Here is a 22,457-nt window from a genome sequence, read left to right as displayed (position 1 = left end):
ATGGCCTGGTCGCCTGGTCTCTTCGGTGGGTCATCGGTAGTCGCCTATGAATAGATCATCAGGGAGAAAGCAAAGAGGCAGAGCTGGATATTGTAGAGTGAGTTTCATCTTCAGATTTTTCCCCCATTCTATTTATTTAAGCATCTACAATCCAACAATGTTACAATGAAAACACTTATTTCCAATAACATCTCAAGCTGCTGAAAATGGAGACAAATCATATGACATGAAATTAAACAATCAGAAATCCATAAAACTTAAATTGCATCTGTACAAATAAATCAAAAGAATTATATTTATATCAAAATGCTACAAAATGTACTATAAGAAATGTTATCCTGCTTTTTAGAGGGTTGTCTCTTTTATTTGTATTTTCAGAACCAAAAGCACAAGAGCCAAAGTGTAAGAAACAGGCCACGGTGTGTTTAACTGTTCAAGCATATGCTGCAATCATTAGCATGTCCTGCTAACTAGCTTACTATTTAAAGTAGTAACTCAGCATTACAAATTGACTAACAATCGTAAAATAAGTTTGTGGGGTTACAGTGTATGTCAAAGAAAAGCCCTGTTTGTAAAGAGCACACCCACTGACCATCACTAGATGACGTCAGGAGCTAATTAGCATATTTCAGTCACAACATTGCATTTTCATTCTGCCAAGTTCTCATTTACATATTTTTCTGTTTCTGTTGTCAGACATTGGGATGAGTATTAAATACTGACTGAAACGTAGCCCTTGACTATATGTTGCTAAATCTAGCAACAATGTCGCTAAATTGGCAAGATTGTTGCAATTTAGGCTAACGTTAGCATCTCTGTCCAGTCCTTTACTGAAAGTAAACTACTACTTCACTTTGGAGAAACCTACTCAGCAGCCCCAACTAATGCTACCTGACATAGCACAATGTTCCCGCTTTTTCTAGAACTGTTATAAAACGATTCAGCTGGAAACACAAAACGTCAGCCAGAGACAGTGTTTTCAATCAACTTATGAAGCTAATGTAAGCTTAATTAGTTAACGAGCTAACTAGACATTTGCCATTATAGCCACCAAAATGAACAGTTGCTGACTAGAAGGGAGAATCCTCCTTTTGCCGACCTCTGTCTGTCAAAGGACCCACTGTTTCAAAAAGACAAGAATTTCAAGTGGTAAATGTAAAACCATTATTCTTGCATCTGCATATGAGGCTTGTGAGAATACAGTACTGGGAAGTGAGGGTAGTCCATCTTGTTTTTAGAACAGAAATGAACAGAGTGTACCTTAATTTGCAACAAAAAAACTTGTGCAGTTGAGTAGCTCGACGAGGGTATCTTAAGTATTGACAAGTTAAATAAAATGCTTCTGTCTTGGCAGCATTTACTGCACTATCAACAACAATGCTGTTTTGTCTACCCAAGGGAGCTATTCTTCCCTCACAATAACTGGCACAATTTTTAATCGAGCCATGGCTCAAACTCTGACCATGGATCAATGACTAAAAAGTGAGCCAAAAATCATCTATTGCTCCCAGTCAGTCTTGTGTCTACTTCATTTTATTCAAACCTCAACAGATTCACTTTAAAGTCCAGAAATTTTATTGCTGAGTAATCACATTCACAGCTCTGATTACTGGTTCAAATACCTTTGTGGCCATGCAAAATTAAACCCTTAAACTGCACCAACTCTGTGGTAGATCAGGTTTGCTGATCAGGAGCTAAATACATTACATTTATTTCAAAGTTTCCAAAAGTACCAAATATGTCAAGCTGAATTTGGGGGGGAAATGTGTATAAAATGAAAACACATCTAGAATACTTCCATTTAATTGAGTGGTGCAGCCATATAAATGTGGAGTTTTGGGTTTGAAATTTTCAGACAGTATATTATATCTTGTAGGTGAAACAAAGTGATACAGACCTTAAAGCTGGGGAAAAGGGGAAGGCTATGTTGAGGGGTTTTAACCCCATCACAATATAAGAATTTCTAGAGAGTGCTTAACTGTTGGTGGTTAATACAGTTACAAATGCTAGTCCCTTACATGTCATAGCTTTTTAGATATATGGCAAAGCTACAGATGAACTGGACAACGACCAAGCAGAGTTTAAGTGTTAAAGCTGAAACAATCCAAAGGACAAGAGAAGGTTTTGGAGAGCGTGGAAATGCCACGGCCGTCATATTTCACTGTGAGGCTTCAATGAGCAGTCCTGCCACTGCTCGGCCCTTGCTCCACCCCACCGTCTCTTTTCATCTTCCTCCACACCCTCCTTCTCCTCATCATCCCCTTGTCCCCACACGCTTCTGCTGATGGATGAGCTCATTTGCTGCAAATCTCTTTCGAGTCAAACCGGGACACTGTTGTTGCCTTTCTGCTACTTCAGTGGACACAGAGAATAGAGACCTCAGCATATGAATACTCTATGTGCCCATATGAATGCACACAGAAAATGCATGTTCCATTTATGTAATGGAAAAATGTATTATGTTAGAAATGGTCTCTTAGCCTGTGTATTTTCAAGCAGGAGCCAGGGGTAACACACAAACCCCAAACGATTGTTAGTATTGCATTTGTCTTAAGAGCACCACAGAGAGCTGAATCAAAAGCATTGTAAATGTAATAACGTAGAGCAGGAAACTGCAGAAGATGAGATTGCCTTGTTTTCCCTCCTTGGTGATTTACAGTGTATACAGGGATATTCTTGTTCACTGTAGTCATAGAGACAATGGATTGGCAACAGGCATGGCTAAACCAATTCAGCGTACGAATTTCTTCAAGCAATAGCATCATTTTATGTTAGATCGAAGTCCAAGCGTCGCTCCACATTATATCCGACTCACTGCTGGCTGCAATAACTTGTAAAACGGCTTTCCAAAAATATATTTCCATAGATAAGCCAGTCCATTTTGATGTGTCAGTTTTGATACGGACCACGTCTCTCTATTCGCCGGCCAGCCGGCCTGCCTCAGCGACTGAGCCAGCCTCACAATAACTATGATGAATGCAGTGTCCACAGGAACAAACCAGCCATTTGACACTTCATCCCCTTTGATGCATTAGCTGCTAATATCCCGTGGATCCATGGCGGGCTGTTTGAAGCCTTGTGATTCGCTGCGACTGGCCTCTGCAGAGTCCTCCCCTGAGCACAGGTGACTGTAATCATCTTACAAATGGCAATGTCTTACTTCAAATGCATTTGTTAGGGGGGTGCAGGCTTTGGGGGATCAGACACAGCATCTGTGTTACTGATTAGGAAAACTGACTCTGCAGAGCCCACTGGGCCTTCAAAAACTATCTCTGAGATCCTCCCCAACTTGAATCACACTGAGGCCTATTACAGTAAACTGGGTCACGGGTGTGTTTCCCATCCACTGAATGTGAGTCCGAAATGTGTTTTCATCTGGGCTAGAAAATTTGATTTGCGACACACTTGACGTGCTTGAGAGCGGAGAAGGATCAGTGTCCATTAAAAGTAGATGATGTGACTGGTCTTGGAAGGGACTACTCTTGCCCAGGGGGGTGGCTGGGGTGACTGATGAATGAGAGATAGAAACCCTGCCATGAAATGAAAGGGATCACACACTCGTACACAGAAAGATATGAAAATATCGCTTGAGAAGGGCATTAGCAGTTCAAGGGAGGAAAAGCAGGAGGGACCATGAAAACTTTCTGATCTTTAGCAGCTGCCAGATGGGATGGGATGAATCAGAAAATAAAATAGCAGAGAGAGAAAGAGAGAGTTGGGTTCCTTCAGATGAGGCATTTTTTTATTTTGGGTGAAATGAATAAACTGCCAGTGATCTTTGAAGTTAATCCTGATTCAAGACATCAATATGATTTGGTGATGATGTGTTTACAGGGGGTAGGGAAACTCATCTGAGAGAGTATCTTCTAAAGTCTCTCATTCTTCTTTATATATATATATATATATATATATATACACACACACACACACACACACACACACACACACACACACACACACACACACACAAACAAAACTCAGAAATACCTTTCCCAAGTTTTGTTGTCCCATAATCAGGATCACTGCTTTCTTCTCCAGATCATGTGAGGGCCGTCTGGGCGCTTCACTTGATCCACCGGGAGCTTCTCGGCCGCTCAGCCGGAACAGGTGCAGCTTTCCGCGGTCATGATTCTCCCAGGAGTCCGGCTCCTCCCGCTTCGGGCGTCCACGAGGTTTATGGCCACAAACTGAGACAGGATTCGCTGAACCCGAGCGACGCGGATCCAGCGAAGTATTACGATTAATCATGATGAGTCTGTAAGCTACGAAGCGGACTGAAGTTGTACAGTAATGGCTGACACACCCGCTGACTGATTACACAGTGACAATGAGTTCAAGTGTAATATACGTTTTTACGAAGTCAACAAACTTTCAGCGTTTTTGCCCTGCAACCTGCCTGCGACCTCCGTTTCCCATGGCAACGGCAAATGAAGCTCCGCCCACAAGGAAGTTAAAAAAAAAGAAAAGAAAAACACTATATGGCCAAAAATATATGGACACACTAGCTAATTACGCTAATGTTACCATAAGATGAGAAATGTATTTTTTTTAATAGCAGATAATTCCATGGAAAACAATTAAGTAAAGTTAGTTTTAGCTTTAGCTTTAAACCTAAGATTAGCTGCACCCACTATTGCACTCAGTTTTTAATATGTAGTTACTTTTGTAGGGCAGTAAAAGACAGTTTTGTATCAGCCATGTAATTATATTTGAGGCGTTTGCATTGACGATTTGTAAACATTAATTAAAAAAAACAAATTCAATGAAAATCCACTAAGTTATGGTAGCCTGTGTCAGCTGAAGAACTAGGTGAGCTATCAATCAATCCCAATGAGAATGGATGTTGTTTGAGTTTGTTTTTTTTTTTAACTGTAGACCTTTTTCACAGCAGACAGCTTCACTGGAAAGTGCAATTAATAACATTTATGATGGCTCTGTTCTATTAAGCCACACCAATTAGACTGCAGGCAAGACCCTGAATGTGACACAGCTAACACATGGAATATTAATCATTATCAGCATTACTTATTATACCTGTGTTTTCCCACTATGACTAAGTCAAAACAATTAGCCTGTAGTAGGAAAAGCTTTAATAACATCACCAATGTCTATTCAAGTGTCCCAGTAAGCCATGACTGTGTGAACGTGAAACAGCATGCACAATACTAGGACCATGAAGCAGTTAAATGGAATTCATCCACATTCATTTTAATATTTAACATGTCAAAGTGTCTATTATGAAAAAGGCCTGTAAGTCTTTAACTGTTGTCTCACTCTTGTTGCTGTGAGTCTTACAACCTGGAAACATACTTGACTAGAGATTGACATGAACAGTGAATCCTTCCGCTTGGCTCCATTAAACATTAATCACTCATCTCTTAGATTATAGATGTTATGAAACTTACAATCCTGCCCAAAATATTATGAATATACTATTATACTATGTATCATAAACTATACTATTGGCTGAAGTAAGCCAAAGCGTATTTGGTTTCGTCAAAATCACTGCATGCGCTCAATCCAAATGAATAAATCAGGATAATGTTGCAGAATCAATAGCAATTTTCCCTCAGTCCATTAATCTACCTTTTCATGCTTCATGTCTTCAGTCCGTGCAGCTGTGAGATCAACCTGGAAAGCTCTCAACCTGCTAATTGTAAAAATTACACTATAATCACCTTGTGGCCAATTATCTATTTTATGATGCAGACAGAGAAAAGTCTGGAGAAGTCAGGAAAGACAAATACCAGTACTCTGTTGAGCTGGATTGACTCGACCCTCTGCCACTAATTAACAACCAGACAAGAGGAACTAATCAGTGAAATCAGCTGCTGGTGTTTGCCTGGACACACTGGACTAGCTTGAAACCTGAACACACACATTTCATCAGGAAATTTCACCTCACTGAGCAACAAACAAAAGCTGAGAATACAGAGTAAAATTAGATTTAAAAAAAAAAAACCTCTACTTCTACTACTGCTAGTTGAACCATTAATTGTGATATATTTTAGGCTACTTTAGAGGATAATCAGCAGAAATTAACACCATTTTCTCTTCACTTTCTATTTCTGGAAGAGTATACTAAGCTTTCCTTATATCAGAGCGTTTGCTTAATTTAAAAAATGGTGAAGAGTGGTATCTTTCCCAGAGTTTAAGATGTATACTAAGGTTGAAAATTCACTTAAACCGATAAAGACCATATTGTTTTTCTTGTACAGTTATCATTCCTAAAATACATGTATTTTATTTTATCATCTTTTCTTGTAACTTTTCCAAATTTCATTTTAACTTCTCAAACTAGTTTTAAACAACAGCACGGACACCTTATTAAAGCATGAGTGCCTCTAATGTGAACAGGATTAAAGTCTCTAATGATAGGTGAAACAGAGGAACCCATTTTTCAGGCGACCCCAGCAGCAGCAGCAGCAGCAGCAGCAACAACAACATCGAATCCCAATCTAACCTCTCACTGTGTATCCTACAGACAGAATCTGTGGGTGAGGCATCACACAAAGTGTCAGAAACATCTGTTCAATCTGTTTTGTGCTCCAATGGACAGTATGCCAAAATCTCAGGGCACACGGCTCTAAAAATGAAACACTGACAAGTCTGTCACACTTGATAAAAGAGGGAACAATAATAATCCTGTTGAAACTGCCGAGCGAAAGAAAAATGGAGTGGAACAGAGCTTTATACACCCAATACACACACATGCCACTGAAACGTTTCAGATAACACAAAAAAGGAGCATTTTCTGTCCTCCCCAGCCTCTAGCAGAGGTATTTCATGCTCCAGACAAACTGTTGCCACTCTGTGCCCTTTGAGGGGTGAAACACAGGTGGAGGAGACACTATCACTGGCTCATGACAAGACTGAGGAGCCCAGTCACCACTGACAGAATAGAGTTCACTGGGATGTGAGAAGAACAGTCTTCAGGCAACAGATGCAACAGTTCAAACACAAACTGGCCTCGGCCAACTGCCTGCTATTTGCCATGGTGCCCTTAAAAGTTATAAATACAACTAATTAGTCTGCTGCCTTCTTCAGGCCAGCGAGAGGTAGCGGCCTTCCCTCCACACCCATCACCCCATGCCCACACACCCTTCTCATGGGATCGGCATGAGTGCTTAATAAGCGCGAAAAACAGACAGGAGCGTTATATAAAGCCCCTCGGAGATTTCTCTGTCTCACCACACTTAGCTTTGGCAAATCTTTCTTGTATCATTCCCTCACTCATTAAGTCAATTTTAATTTCAGCGAGTTGACCCAGACAGTCCAAAAGTTACTTGCTGACTGTCATCAAACAAAGGCTGCTATTTTTCATCTTCTCCTTCGTTTTGTTGTTTGTTTGTTTTTTTTTGTTCTGTGTGATTTTCTTTCTTGAAATATGAGTGAACAGGCCAAAACAGAGCTGTCATGTGGGGAGTATGGCAGGGGTGGCCCCTGGTACCCCCTGAGAAAATGGTGGCAGTCTAGCCGGCTTTTCAATCAGGATGTTGGCCTGCCGCCTTTCCTGGAGCCAGGGGACCCTTGGTGGATGAATGTGGACTGGCTCCAGAGGAGTTTGGCAGCCTCTGCTTGGCCAGGGTACATACCCGCTCCGCTGTTTGTGCCCTACATCTCTGGGTCGATGCATCATCCCAGCCAGAAGATTAGTAAGGAGCAGTACAAGTGGAGGGTCAGCCTGGACGTGGCTCACTTCTCCCCCTCAGAGATTTGTCTCAGCGTCAAAGATGGATTCCTGGAGGTTGGAGGTACAGAACACTGGCTCACAGCTATGTTAATTAAACAGCTCCGAAAGTTGACTTTATTAACATTGCTAATTACTTTTACACACTGGCTAGTTTCTACTTTTCATACAACATTAATAATCTTATCTATCTAATATTATTATCTCAAAGAGTATAAGAGTTATCTAGATAGAGTTCTCTCACAGTTCACAGAATAAACCCCTAAGAACTTAACACTGATGGAAAGGAAGCTGAATGTAACAAAATTAGAAAGCTGCTTAAATAATGTGCCCGGGGAAATTAAAATCACAGCTCTGTGGCAGAAATTAATTTCTGTGTTGAGTGGTTTCTCTGTGTCGCTTGATTCCTCTGTGTGTCCTCACATTCTTCCTCATAAACGGTAATCCATCCCCAGGGAAACACGAGGAGAGGCCAGATGAACATGGATTTATTGCCAGATGTTTTACAAGGAAATACAGGTATGCAAAGTTAACACTGACATTCACCTGCAGACGGTGAAGCATACTCAGTTTAAGCCGTTTCAAACAACAGTCGGCAGCAAAGACTGTGGCACCGAGGGTCTGTTTTCAGCAGTATCTGATCTCTAAAACGCTCACTGAACTGAAAAATTAGATATTACCGTATTGGAAGCGCCGGCACATTGTTTGTAGTGGCATTGTGAACATGACCCTGTCACTTTCAGGCTCCCAGCCGAAATTGATGCAACCAAAATCATGTCCACACTTTCTGTTGATGGGATCCTGACTGTGGAAGCTCCCGTCCCTGAGACCTCTGTTCCTGCTGCCATTATCATTCCCATAAAGGTGAAGCGGGACATTTATTTACTTTTAAAGCTATGTATGTGTATGTGTGTGTGTGTGTGTGTGTGTGTGTGTGTGTGTGTGTACATGCTTATTTACTTTCTTGCTGAAAGTTAGATGAGAACACACCACCTCCACCCCCTGTTAATGTCTATAGAGTCTAAATGTCTAAGCAGCTGTTCACTTAGCATAGCATAGCATAGCATAGCATAGCATAGCATAGCATAGCATAGCATAGCATAGCATAAAGACTGGAAACTGGGGGAAACAGCTAGCCTGTCTCTGTCTGAAGGTAATAAAATCTGTCTCCCTGTAACTATATAAAGCTCACAGATGAACACATCTCTTGATTGTTTAACTTGTTTTTACTTTTTGTGATAACAAAATGTTGCATGGGTTGTGAGCAGCCTCCACAATTTAACCTACAACTTCTCATTTTCACACTTTGGTTTTTTAAAGGATTAAATATATGAGATTTAATGTGCAAATCAATCATTTCATTTCATTAAATTCATTTTATACATAATTGTGGACAGATGGAGATGGATGCTACTGGAGAACAGGAAGAAGAACATGAGAAAGAAGAAACCCCTGAAACAGAGCCAGACAGCAGCAGCGTACCAGAGGCTCCAGAGTTTCTGCCTGCTGAGGATCATGGGGAGGAGTCTGCACTAGAGGTCCATGGTGATGAGGCCCACCCTGGCAGCGCCACAGCTGGGCTTCAGGAGCATGAAGAGAGGAGGGAACAGGAGGAGGAGACCCATGAACAGCCAGCTGGAGAGTCCCTCCCTTCAGTGTCTGCAGATGATGGCAAAGGCACAGAGAGTCTTCAAGAATCTTCAGAGCAGCATGAGTCCGTGGGAAGCCAAGAAAGCCCAGATCCAGACATGTCCAAAGAGCCGGAACAAGAAGAACCAGCTGTGGATGCAGAGATCCAGTTAATGGCAGGCTCAGGGGAGGCTGCTGAGGAGATCACCCAGCCTGAGGAGCCGGAGCAGGGCCAAAGTCCACTGAGCGAGGTCCCGAGCCAGGAGCTGGAGGCTCCTGATATAAAACAAGTACACATTGAGTAGACAGAAACACAGTATCACCAAGATGTTGCACACACCACATATTGACCAAAACAGCCTGCATAGCTTGCCTTGCATCAGGTCTACAGATGCTTTTTAGTCAATAGATATAACAGCCATATAACTGTCATCTTTGGAGCTCCAATAAAGCAATAGCATGTGAAAATGTTATATATTGTGTTGGTGTCATTATGTCGACAGGCTTTTACCTCCTCTCAATTTCCTCTTCAGCTGTATATAAATAAGCGGTCCCATTTGTGAGCATCATATTCACAGTAACCTCTGTAAATATGGGTGGAAAATTTAAAAAGTAATTAGCGATCATACTGTTTGAGCTAAGGGGTTTTGACATTAATGAGATACTATACGTTTGCACAGCTGTGCATTAGTCACTTCTACATGAGTAACTTACCAATGGAGAAACTGGCATATTTCCAATTATGCTGTTGCCATGGGAGCACAGGTCCACACATATCATCTAATACCATTAAATACAACAGTCTATGTGAGCTGGCGTATCACACAAAGCAGCGCCTGTGCACAGCCAAAACTGTGGCGGCCCCTTGTTGATTCCACATTATTGTTCCAGTTTGGAAACTTTTTAAATTCAAACTGATCATCCCTCTTGATTCCAAAACACAGAGATGATTACATTATTTTGCATCACACAACATGCAATGGAACTGCACCAATTTTTTGCACTCGCATTCAAAAGCTCTGGCAGTGCCGCCTAAACTGTGGTCGGCCCATTCTGCAGAACACAGCAGTGCCACTCTCACCCAGCACTAAGCCCTCCGCTAATCTGCTGCCCAATTCCTTCTGTTATCCAACAATAACACCACAGGCTCCTCTGGATCCCTGGAACCGGGCCCGCAAGTGGCATGGTTCTCAATAAAAGACACAGATGTGAAGACACACTGAGAGATTGGCTGGACATTTTTATTGCATCAGCCAAGACAAAGACATCAACAGAAAAGAAGGCAGGAAACAAACGTCTTTGGCAAACAAGTCAGCCTGTCCGCTCCAACAATCATGCAGCAATCTTTCTGAATGACTCAAATAGAAAAGAAAAATTCAAACCATATTGCAAAAAACCTGGAACACTTCAGTTTAATATTTATAATGAATTGGTACATATTAAAGTATATTTACAATACACTTCGGTAGAATACAGTATTACTGCACACAATTCACCCTCTGCTAAGCTACAAAACTTGCGTTTCTTGTCAGTTTAAGTGACATTCATTAACTAAAAGAGATAAACAGCAGTAGAACTGGAAGAAGTCAAGGCACCCAAGTAAATAAAGGCACATTCATATTTTTTTTTTAAACTAAAGGAATCACGTACAATATGTTTGATGCAAAGATTGTTCCACTAAATGAACTTCATGTTAATATAAATACAAATATAAATGTGATTCTTTAGAAGTTGACACGTATTAACTTACTGTTTACTGAGAAGGCTATGATTACATAACCTTGTATAATATTAAAGCTGCACAAGACAAGTTAACACACTGACAAATGTTGACCTTCAGAACCTAGAAAACATGAAATGTGACATCAGTTAAATGCTGATGACATAATCATGTTTACCAAACCAGCTGGTCTGTGATCTTTTTCTAATAAAGGAAAGGAAAAAAGGAAGGGAAAAAAGGATCTGAAGTTAAAGAGTCCTGCTTGTCCTGGTCATATGAACTTTGGGTTTAAATTTAAATTAAAAAGGGAAATGGAACTGAAATAGACAGAACATTTTTTGGAAGCTATTTTTATTTCTGTCATATCAATATCTTTGGGTTTTGCACTTAATTGAAAAAAAAAGAAGGTATCTTAATTGAGGAAATAAAAGAAGTGAATGAGAATTAAAAAAAAAAACCTTTGCTATCTCCATTAAAGACGAGGCTCTTCATTGTAAAAATGTATATTTTCTACATTAAAGTCTTGCCTGGCGCAGCTTTAACATGCAAAATGGGACTTGAATATCTCCTAGTATATTTTACACATTTTAATTCCAGGTTTGTAACAACATGAAGCTGAAGGCCACAAATTTCATATCAAACTTGTAAGTGATTGTGCAGGGTTATCTGTCATGTTAGAAGGTCGGGGTTTAGACCATCTGTGCCTCTTGGGGTTTGGGGACCTCCACCTCCTGCGTCTCGCCGCTCTGGGAGCCCTCGTTGCTGAAGAGGTAATACGGAGGCGTCTGCCGAGCTTCGATGATGAGGACGCCCTCGGGGGACAAGGAGGCGAAGACTGTCAGAGGGTCCACATCTATCGGGATCCTGATCAAACAGAGAAGGAGGGAGGTGAGAGAGAGTATGGAGTGTCTTTTATGCAAGGATAGAAGTTTAGTGTCAAAAGTTTACACGGTGGAAAATCTGTAAGCTGCTGTGTGCGTTCAGTGTGTTTAAAAGCACGAGTGGGAGGAACAAAATCAGGAGCGCAGCGAGGAGAAACAGCCTAGAGACACAGTTAAGTTCCTTCTTGGAGGTCATGAAAAACCCTGTGACATTTCACTCTGTAAGAGCTGCCGCGGAAACACTGTTAAATGCTGGGATTTTTTTTATTGACACTTTGTCAATACCCATAAACAGCCTCCAGTCGAATGATTTTAGCAAGAGAGAAAAAACGCTCACCCTGTCCTTCTTGGCTAGCACTCAGTCTACACTCACAAAAACTACCTCACACCCAGGAGATGAATTGAAAGCTATCAGGAGTTTTCATTTAAAATCCTGCAGCTCTGCAACAAAGTTGAGGGGCAAGAAATCACACAGTCGATCCAGGTGTGAGGGTGGCGAAAAATGAAGCCTGGTTCAAATTAATGCGAGTGTCTGTCTGCGTATACATTCCTAATCTGCTGTTCTCATCTGTCATATAGGCAACAGCTAATTTTCTGGAGGTTTTTTTCTGCCTCTTCACGTCATATTTTGACATTTCTCACGCTGAAAATGTTGTATTTTCCAGAGCACAGTGGAATAATTGGCTCCTAAAGCTTGCAGGAAAATACAAAGTGTTGATGGAAAAATCAGCCAGAGCTGCAGTTTGTAAGGGCTTTGTTTCATTAAACAGTATATACACTTCAGGAACAATGATATTTTATGATCTTAAATTATCAGAAACAGATTGGCATTTAATTAGAAAGTTCATTTCAGGCTTAATTTCAATCATTTAGTAATGAAAGTCTCCAAAACCTGCTGTAGAGCCACACACACAGAGATCCAGGCGAACTCTGCTCTTGGCCAAATATGGGTATTGTGGGTTTTCGGTGCGAGCAGCCAAGTGTCTTTGGGAGTTAATATAAACACCAGGCTGCTCTGTTCAGAGGACGAGACCGTGTGTCTACCCTCCATTTAATTAGAGAGGACTCTCCACTGGCTTCCCACTCCACTGAGAAATACAAGTCAGAAGGGACTGAAGACCTCACCTCGCAGACGCAGACAGACAGAGAGGTGAAGTCAGGTCTGTTTGTGTGGTCAAATATCACATACAGTGTCTCACTGAGCTTTAAAGGTCCGCTTCAACAACAACCTCCAGACCTAACCAGCGATCACAAAGGAGACAGGGAAAACCCTCCCTCAAAAATCTAATGAAAAATTGGATTAAACTTGGGGCAGGAAACTCAATAGAGATCCCTCGTCCTCAAATGACTAGGGCTGCGACAGGAGGTATAGATGGTAAAAGGCAATTACCAAAAAATAGAGAGAAAGGTGTAACAATAATTGAAATACAGACTCCAACTGTAGGATTATAGTAAATCCAATTTAGATAGAACAAGACCAACACAATATCTCCGAGGAGATAAGTTGCCAGAGGTATGTCCCTGAAAATGGAGGCCATGGGCAGTCAGGTATGTGTCGGGTTGGGTGGGAGGGTAAGTGGACGGGGCAAAAGACAAAATTTGAATTTGAGTGGATTCTGTAGATGTAGTAAAGACCACCGTCAAATCTTCTCATTTAAAATGACGGGCTTTTTTAAAAACAGTTCAGCTCCTGTTGCCCACTTTATTAAACAAGACCATGAGTCTGAAGCTACGCTAGCGGTTCTGGACGTCATGGTCATAGTGGTGCATCAGAATGCAAACATGCTCATAGTGATAATGCTAACACGCTAATGCTTTACAAAAAATACTTTACAGTAAAAATTAATTTAAAAGTTAATATTTGAGGTCGGTGTTGGCCAGTATTAACTCCAGTTCTAGCCACACAGATGTCTACACACGTTTCAGTATCTCTGCCCCCCCCCACCAACCTTCCTTCAAGGAGCCAATTGCCGCAAAGCAAAGTTGCTCCCTCTGACAAAGTCAAATCACTCAGCCGGCCCATTACGTGGGACTCCGGCGGAAACCTTATCTGTCCAGCTTGGGGAGTTTATTTACCTCTAGCAAGTGCACATTTTATCTCAGACATTGATTTTGTACAGCTGCCAAAACACTGTCCAATATGCTTTTCCCCTGCAGAGATGGTGAGACAGAGAGAGACAGGACAGTGAGGCCTGACAGGAGGTGTGTGTGTGTGTGTGTGTGTGTTCATGTAGAGGGTGTAGTGTGTAAAACATACGACCCATATGCTCCTTCCCACACACCCAGACACAGCGCACATGTGGACTGAGTGATATCATTATGTCTCACGAGAACAGAGACAGAGGCAGAACATGAGATTCCTGAATAAAAAGCCGCTCACACTTTCACACACTCACACGCACGCACGCACGCACGCACGCACGCACGCACGCACGCACGCACGCAGATCGAGCACACTGTGTTACAGCTGCGTGACCTGAAGTTAGAAAGTCACCTTTGCCCTCAAGGATGGATTTAACAAACAACATATTTGGTTAATAAATGGCGTATTTCTAACTCGTTTGGATCAGGGAGTTCAACAGTAAAATGTATTCCTGGAACTTGTTGCACTGTTTCCTGTATCTCATCAGTCTATTGTGATCCATGACGATGTTCTACCAGTCTATTGATTTCTGTGATTAACTGTGAACTTCTCAGAAACATCAAGGTACTTTACTTAAACTGCTGCTGTGGTGGGAGGTAACATTTAACTGTGTTTGAGGCAATCTAACAGTTACTTCAGTTACTTTGCAGAAAATGTTTTTAAATGTGACACATACTGTATGTTCAGGTCATAAAATATATTATAAACTGTTATAAATTTAAATACCCAGCTGTATGTAAGGCAGCTAAAGTTCCACCAGCTGCAACATTAAAATGATATTGAATAATAATCCAATAATTTAATGACATGATTTTATTCATAATTGATTAACCTGACAATTATTTCCTCAATTAGATAATATAGTTTATTCTATAAAATATCAGTGATATAGTGAAAAATGTCCATCACACCTTCAAACGGCTTGTTATCACATTAGAGAAAGAAAAGCCACAAATTCTCACAATAAAACGTTGAAACTAGTTTTTGGCGTAGTTTTAAAAAACAAAAAACAAAAAAGCAGATCAGCCAAATAATTGCCGCTTAATCTTTTGGTTGATCGACAAATCAGCTAATCGCCTAATCATTTCAGCTCTATTTAATTTGAGAGAAGTTTTGAACGCAGGACTTTCACTTTCTAACTGAGTATTTTTAGAGCGTGTTGTTGCTACTTTCACCGAGTTAAAGGATCTGTACACTTGGAGGTACAGAGGGTAATAATGATACAGTAAGTATAAACGGGTCTTACATTTAAACATGTCAGGCTGGATTGCATCATGGTTTTCAAATCTTGATATATATTATTCTTTGAGGAATTCAAGCAGAAATAAATAAAGCATAGATAAAGTTTTTTGCTGCAAAAAGACAGAATAAAAAATAAAAGCTGAGCCACACTAACTATGCAAAAGAATGTCTCCTCCATGCTATCTCTGCCTCCCTGCCTTGCTCTCACTTTCATATAGCTGGTGGATTTGTGTATTGAGGCCAGTTATTTATATATGACCCCTCCCTCCCTCCCTCTCTCCCTCTCTCCTCTATATATTCAGGCTGTCACTGGTTTCAGGTTTTGCTCTGCTGATGAGCGCAGGCCTGATCTGAAGGTTTCCCAATTAAAAGGATTGCGATATGGGCAGGGGTGCGGGGCTAGCACAACTGCTTACCAATTAGCCAACAGGAAATAAGCGGAACTGGAGTGACGCGCCTGCGAGACGGCGGTCAGCGCCAGTGATTAGTGCTGCTGTTTGAAGTCTTCCCACTGCCCAATTAAAAAAGCGACGGAGGCGGAGAGAGACGAGCAGGTTGTGGGAACTTGTGTGGCCCGGTGGACTTGCGGTACAACATGAAGGCTGCTCTGCACACCAGTACTTATCCATGTAGTGCCTGCTTCAGTACAGTATTCGTAGGTGTTGTTTTTGTCAGCGGCAACTGGCTGTAGCTGACAGGTTTTGATTGGAGGGTTGTTTGTCCACTCAGAGCTGATATGAGTCTGGAGCAGCTGTTCTAAACTATTTTAAGTAAGAGATGTGGACATGGTATTGACTTTTACATTCTGAACAGATAAATACATTTACATTTACTCTTTTGGAAGATGCTTTTATCCAAAGCCACTTACAAGTGAGGGACATCAGTGATCAGTGATGATGTCATATGGCTTTTATCAAAGCCTCACTGGAGCTGTTAGTGACGACCAATAAATACATTTTGTTTTATCTTGGTTTAGGCCACTGTGTGCAGAATTCATATGTGATTATAACATCTTTTAAATCCTTCCGTTTGCATAAGTTTTGCAGTGTTTGTAGAAGAATTAGTCAATCCCAGTGAAAACTGCTGAAGTCTGTTTGTGTCTTTCAGCAGGTGTCAGATTCGTGGGGGAAGGAGGAAGTTGTGATGTCTACTTTTAATATCAACCAGTACGATCAGAAACTTTCAAATCAGACACATAGTGACTTTAAAATATGTATAAAGTATGTATATATATGTATGTATGTATATATAAATATGTTTTCTGGCTGAAGCTTCTGTGACAGAGGCTGGCTTGAAAAAAACAACAGGACCTTAACTTCCTATTGTGTTTTTTTGTGTGAAAAGGTAAAATATGCAGGGAAAAAAAACAGAATTTTATGTATCAGAGATTAGTTTAAAAAAAAAAAAAATATATATATATAGTTTTTCTACCCTGGTACTCTGGTCATTTTCTGGCCTCCCTGGTTGGGAGCCACAGCTCTATAGCATTCTTATGTATGACTTAAGCTAATGTTCTACAACAGTGGTGCACAGTAAAATAACCAGTTTAATTTAACACTGCCACCATAAAAGTCTTAACTCCTGTAATATTTCTATTAGTCCACAGCTATTAGAGCGACCTCAGAACCATATGAGCTCAATGGACGCACAAGCAGTAAACTGTAGATCTGGAATATGTGGCCGCACATATATGAAGCCCTTTGCGGAGAAAACAAGGAAAAGAGAGCCGTGATGAACGGAGGTCACTGAAATTATACTCACTGTATCTTCTTTGTGAAATTCTTTGTCACGATGCCTCCTTCTTCCTGCTTCTCTTCGTGTTTCCCTGTGAGGAAGAATAAAAATCACATCAGCACATAGGCGAGTGAGGTGAGTGACCTTACACGACTTTATGATGACGTTCAACATTGTGCAATAGTTCAGCGAGGTCATGGATTATAAATGAACAGGACAGTCATCATATATTACCACATGGCTCTACTAGGGGTATAAATGAAAAGGTGTTGTGATGTAAGTGAGATCGAAACAGATTTCATGTGGCGCGCACAGGTTCTCCATTGCTCAGTCCCAGCAGTGTTTTTGCTTCCTCTCCTCTCGGGCAGGTTACAACGAACACGCTGAAATGATGAAACACCCGCTCATTGCCTTTAGTTGCTTCCAAAAATGGGTCTCCTGCAGAAAGACACTCACACATGTTGGTCTGAAGTTGGGGGAGAACAGCTAGGCCTGGAACCCCCCCTCTGCCCTCCCCTCCCTCCGCCTACTCCTCCGAGCTCTGTTTTTGGCCGTTCTATCTCTCGGGCTCGCCAGCAGCTGCTCTGGGGCTGCTAAATGTCAACGCCCCCGCCAGCAGCGTGGCCCGCCCCACCCCTCAACCCCCAGGCTCCACTATGTGCTACCTTATACCCCCACAGTGACGTCCCTGCCTGTCGAAAGTGCTGGACTCCACCAGAGAGAACTCCAGAGACAACTGAGCTAAGATCGCCAGTGAAGTCATGAGATTATTATGAAAACCTCATCGTGACTTCAGACGTTAAACTGCTCCCTCCCCAGATACTTCATGAATAAACGAGGTTTGCGCCTCCCTTGTTTTCTGGTCTCTTACGACAGAGACGCCAAATTCCAGATGCTCTGAGTAATACTGTATGTTCTGGGAGGAGAGATAGCAGATGGTGCCTTATCCTAATTGATGGGGGGGGGCGTACCCAAGGTTGCTAAATCCTCGACCAAAGTAACTCCACATCTCGTCATCTTGTACAATTTCTGTGTGGTGTACTTTAACCCATCCCTAACCCACTGTGTGTGACATGGGAGTGCTGTTGATTTTCCATGTAAGGAGGACGAGGCGTCGGGGGAGCAGAGATGATGATGGACTCTGATTGGGTTGTTGGGGAACGATGCGCGTTCTGGGGAGAGTTGTGAAAATGCCAGGGACAGGGTCCGGAGTGAAGATGAAGATGATGATCCAGGCACGACCAGAACAAACAGGAAGGAGTGACATTGGCCTGATGGCACCTCACACATCTGGATACAGCTTGGCAGCTCTACTTCTACAAAGGTGTAAGCAGTTAAAAGACTGAACTGTAGCAGGCCATGACCGTTATATATATATATATATATATATATATATATATTTCATTGTTGCTGCTGTTGATTATATCTTTGATTTTATGTTCTGAATGTCTTATTGGATTTCTAAGGTGTCCTTGGGTGTCCTGCAAGGCCCTTTGTAAATAAATGTAGTACTATTGTCATCATTATGGAGGATACAAATCTTATTTTATACAGTCTATGTCTGAACGATATGCAAAAGAAACCATATTGCAATTATTTTTGGCATATGTTGCGACATGAGTCATGATTTCTGTTGAAATGGTCATTGCTGCGTTTTGTTTTCACTGAAATAAATATAAAAATGATGATGATGTAATTTTTTGTCTGGGCTTGTGCCAAACAGACATGTTCCTTTACATCTGGAGAAAATGACTGGAAGGTTCTGGAGCACCACAATGCCTCATCTATGGTCTGTTGTGATACATTTTACCTCAACATCAAAAAGAAACTATTAATATTAACTTATATTGCACTTGGCCATATTGTAATTTCAATATTTTGATTCATTGTTCAGCCCCTAATACAGTCTGTGACACAAATAGAAGATGAGTGTATGAGTTCAAAGATTTGTGGTCACTTACAGAAGGATTCTGGTTGTTAACAGAAAACAACATTGACTGTTTGTGGAAGATGCGATGCTTCGTTGACCCAGCCAATCTGCCACAACTTACTGAGAGGTTTCCACCTTCCTAACCCAAGAAAACAGCCACTGTGTGTCAGCTTGGTTTGTGTCCATCTGATCAACTGTCGAAATGCCTTTAATTCTAAAGCTGTGTTTAATCATTAGGAGCCCATTGGTCATTTCTGCCATTTACAGGGTTAATCCAGCCGTGCCTGTGTGTGTGACAGAGTTGTCACATTATGAATCATCTTCCAGGGAGTTTTTAACCAGACAGAAACATGCTGTACATCACGGCCGTGTCACAGACGCTTCCTTGTTAAAGATTTGTTAATTCATGCACTGAAGCTCGCATCACACTCCCTGTCACACTTTTAGAACAAGGGTCGAGTCGCTGTGGCAGGCAGGCCCAACATGGCCAACTGGCATACCAACAATGTGCTTATAAAAAAGCTCAGAGTGCAGGGGGCCTGCTGTCCTCTGTGCCCTCCTCTGTCCCGGGTGTCCCTGGAATTCAACTTCGTCCTGCGAAGCTTCGACTTGAGGAAGCGACTGCTATAACTTACTCCCACGATAAGTGACGGAGATTGAACGTGACGCCAGGGGAGACAAAAACCTGCACACAGACTGCCCTGCCAGGTCAAAGCGAGGTCCTATTTCCAGAACATTCTCTCCAGTGTTTAATGGCAGCAAGCCGCTTGTCTTATTGTAAACAGAGACTGTTGTCACGGGCCTTGCCTTAAATCTAAATCGAGCTCATGGGTGACTGAGGGAATGATTCTCCAGGAATCTGAAACAGGTGTCTAAGCTTGAGGATCTGCCTGCCAACGTGCGAGTCCCAGTCCCCAAAATCTGTCCGGCTCTTCCAAATCAAGACTCATTATTGCTGAGACCATGTTGGAGGCCTACCGCAGAGGCTTTCATTGTACTGCTTCAAATCTGCTGCCAAAGAGAAAGAGATGATATTTCTTGGCCAGATTAGTGAGAGGATCCTCAGATAGTTTCCTACTTAGGTGTTGTTTTGTTGTTATGTCTCACACGGTGCTTTGTCTTGCCTGTTAAAGACATTTTGTCTACACGTGAATAACAATACAAAAGATATTGAGGGGCTAAGCAGTGCTGTAGTGACAGGTTTTGGAAATACTGAGGTCAGAGGTCCAAATTCCCTCAGTGAAATACTACACCTCTAAGAAACAGGGCAGAAAAAGCATGTAAACCTGAATTAGAAATAATATAACTATAACTGCTCAGTTGTATTTTCTGTCGCCTTTTATCTGACTGAACTTATTTGTTTTTCAAAACCGTTTAAAAGCCAAGAAATGCAGTTCTTATAGAGAAAATAATACAACTTTAAATAATACATCAAAATAATATAACATTTTATAGGATTTTTGGCCTAGAAAGTCACGTTTAAAGACTAAACAACAGCAGAATACACCCTTAAAAAAAGATATATCATCACCTGGACCTGGCTCATTATAAGTAAACCCTCAAATTCTCATGAGCAATTCAAAGGACATGACCTCAGTGTTTTCATTTGTACCCCATGTTTAAATGCACGCTGGACAGCAGGTGTTGTTTTTAAACGTGCTCTATAAATAAAGCTGAAAGGACGATTTCTCATATCAGTATGACCTGATGGTTGTCAGTGCGTTCACTCTGACCTCCAGCTGATGATCATAAGACATCACAGGGGTAACAAATAGCAAATGTACATAAAGTTTCTCCAGTGAACCTGGTTGGAAAGTCACGTAGTGGTTAAATTTAGTTCACATCTCTGCCACAGCATCCAACTCACCTGACACTTCTACAAACCCGTCTCTCGTTTTCACGTTTAATTCCTCTGGTTTGAAGCTGTGGACGTTGACGCAAACTTTCCAGGGCTCCCCCCCGGTGGTGGTGGGGGAGCTCCGGGACGAGGGCTCTCCGTACCTGCTGGTGTACAGCGCGGGGCCTCCCGCGGACTGACGCGCGGGGAAACCTGAGCGTAAACTGCTGCTGAAAGGCGAGGTGCTGAGGCGCGTGCTTAGCCGGCCCGGCCGAGCCCAGCCCGGCCAGTCCATCGCCAGATCATCGGGGAAAGGTGGCATCCCAAATTCGTCATCCATAAACCGAGACGCGATCTGATCCCTGAACGGAGACTGATCCCTGAACGGTGACTCTCCAAAAGGATCCCTGGGAAACCTCTGCCGGCTTCCCATAGTGTAGAAGTCTCCCTCTGCCATGTCCAGCCGAGTTCAGAACCGGGAAAAGTTCAGCTTCTTGTACCAAAACAACCTTCAACCAAAACTTTTTTTTTTTTTTTTTTTTTTTAATCAGAAACGTCCTATACGTCTGTGTGGTAAAACTTTATCTCTTTTGGATTACGCGCATCACCGTTACGCAATCAATCACCTGTTGATCCAACAACAAACTCCCAAGTTGACATCAACTTTCTTAAAACCTTCAAGTGAACTGATCTAATTCCTGCTGGCGGCGGGTTTTATACTGGCCCCGATTTCCCAGACGGTGAGTCCGCACAGAGCAAGTGACGGGAAAGTGCTGGGAGGATCTGGAGAGCGTTCACACTGCAAAAAAACACCCACGTCAAAACTAATACTAAACCTTCACATCTTTACAGTAGAAACACACGGGAATAAAAGAACCTCTTGTTCTACTCCACGTGAACCTTTCAGCCGTGTGTCCCGGTCAAAACACGCGAAAAGGTTTAAATTAAGATAAAAATACTTGCTGATGTGGATTTTTTTTTTTTTTTACAGTGTAAAGGCAACAGCTGACCTAAGACCAGCCTCCCCCTTTTACCAAATTAAGTTACCGTCCACATGTCAGTCACACACAGTTGGAGCTCCCTCCTCTGCGTGACTCACTGGCTTTTTAATAGAAAATAGCGCAGAGCTTCATGTCAAACGCGCTGATGTCACAGTACGGATAAAACAAAACAGCTAACAAGTCACCTTAGAGGAAGACGGCCTCTTATTCACTGCGGTGTGTTTTCATCTAGGACATAAAACAAGACTGCGGTGGCGTTTTATTCAGAACATGATTTTTTTTTTTTCTTTTTATATATAGCTTATTCTGAACACGCAGTGAAAGAGGGGGAGGTTGGGGGGGGGGGGGATTTCATGGGGTTATGGCAGGGACAATTCAATTTCCAGGTGAAACATTATTACAATGTGGAATTCACACTGACACAGGATAAAATGTGACAGTATGAAAAAAACATATGCTTTTGCAATATGTGCCTTCCTATGGAATAAAAAGGGGAGATTATGCATAATTTAACACTGAAACACCGGAGCACTATTGCTATATGAGCTTGTTATTGGAGTTTTTAAAATAACAAGACATGATCAGAGGGATCTTATACACAAAGACATCTAGAGTCCACTGACTGATGCCTGACTGGCATATTGTCTTAT

General features: G+C 41.8%; 1 protein-coding gene across 1 annotated transcript; it reads right to left on the bottom strand.

Annotated features, from left to right (window-relative positions):
* Nucleotides 1–10,539: 10,539 nt before the first annotated feature.
* On the bottom strand, nucleotides 10,540–21,514 carry hspb8 (heat shock protein family B (small) member 8). The gene is made up of 3 exons (XM_022752815.1): nucleotides 20,837–21,514; nucleotides 17,067–17,130; nucleotides 10,540–11,903 (listed from the first exon to the last, which is right to left on the bottom strand). Exons 1-3 carry the CDS (start codon nucleotides 21,261–21,263, stop codon nucleotides 11,729–11,731), a joined length of 666 nt encoding a protein of 221 aa, XP_022608536.1. The 5' UTR covers nucleotides 21,264–21,514; the 3' UTR covers nucleotides 10,540–11,728.
* Between the last annotated feature and the right edge of the window lie 943 nt (nucleotides 21,515–22,457).

The sequence above is a fragment of the Seriola dumerili genome, unplaced genomic scaffold (assembly GCF_002260705.1).
Source record: "Seriola dumerili isolate Sdu_G_001 unplaced genomic scaffold, Sdu_1.0 BDQW01000177.1, whole genome shotgun sequence".
NCBI lineage: Eukaryota > Metazoa > Chordata > Actinopteri > Carangiformes > Carangidae > Seriola > Seriola dumerili.
The sequence above is the reverse complement of the archived record's forward strand: the minus strand, read 5'-3'. Positions and strand labels throughout refer to the sequence as shown.

What these genes read in the sequence shown, in the direction of transcription:
- hspb8 (XM_022752815.1), bottom strand. Translation starts at nt 21,263, where the DNA reads ATGGCAGAGGGAGACTTCTACACTATGGGAAGCCGGCAGAGGTTTCCC. An exon ending in CGGGTTTGTAGAAGTGTCAG is followed by an intron (nt 17,131 to 20,836) that starts GTGAGTTGGATG and finishes TCTTCCTCACAG; the next exon opens with GGAAACACGAAGAGAAGCAG. An exon ending in AATTTCACAAAGAAGATACA is followed by an intron (nt 11,904 to 17,066) that starts GTGAGTATAATT and finishes CTGTTTGATCAG; the next exon opens with GATCCCGATAGATGTGGACC.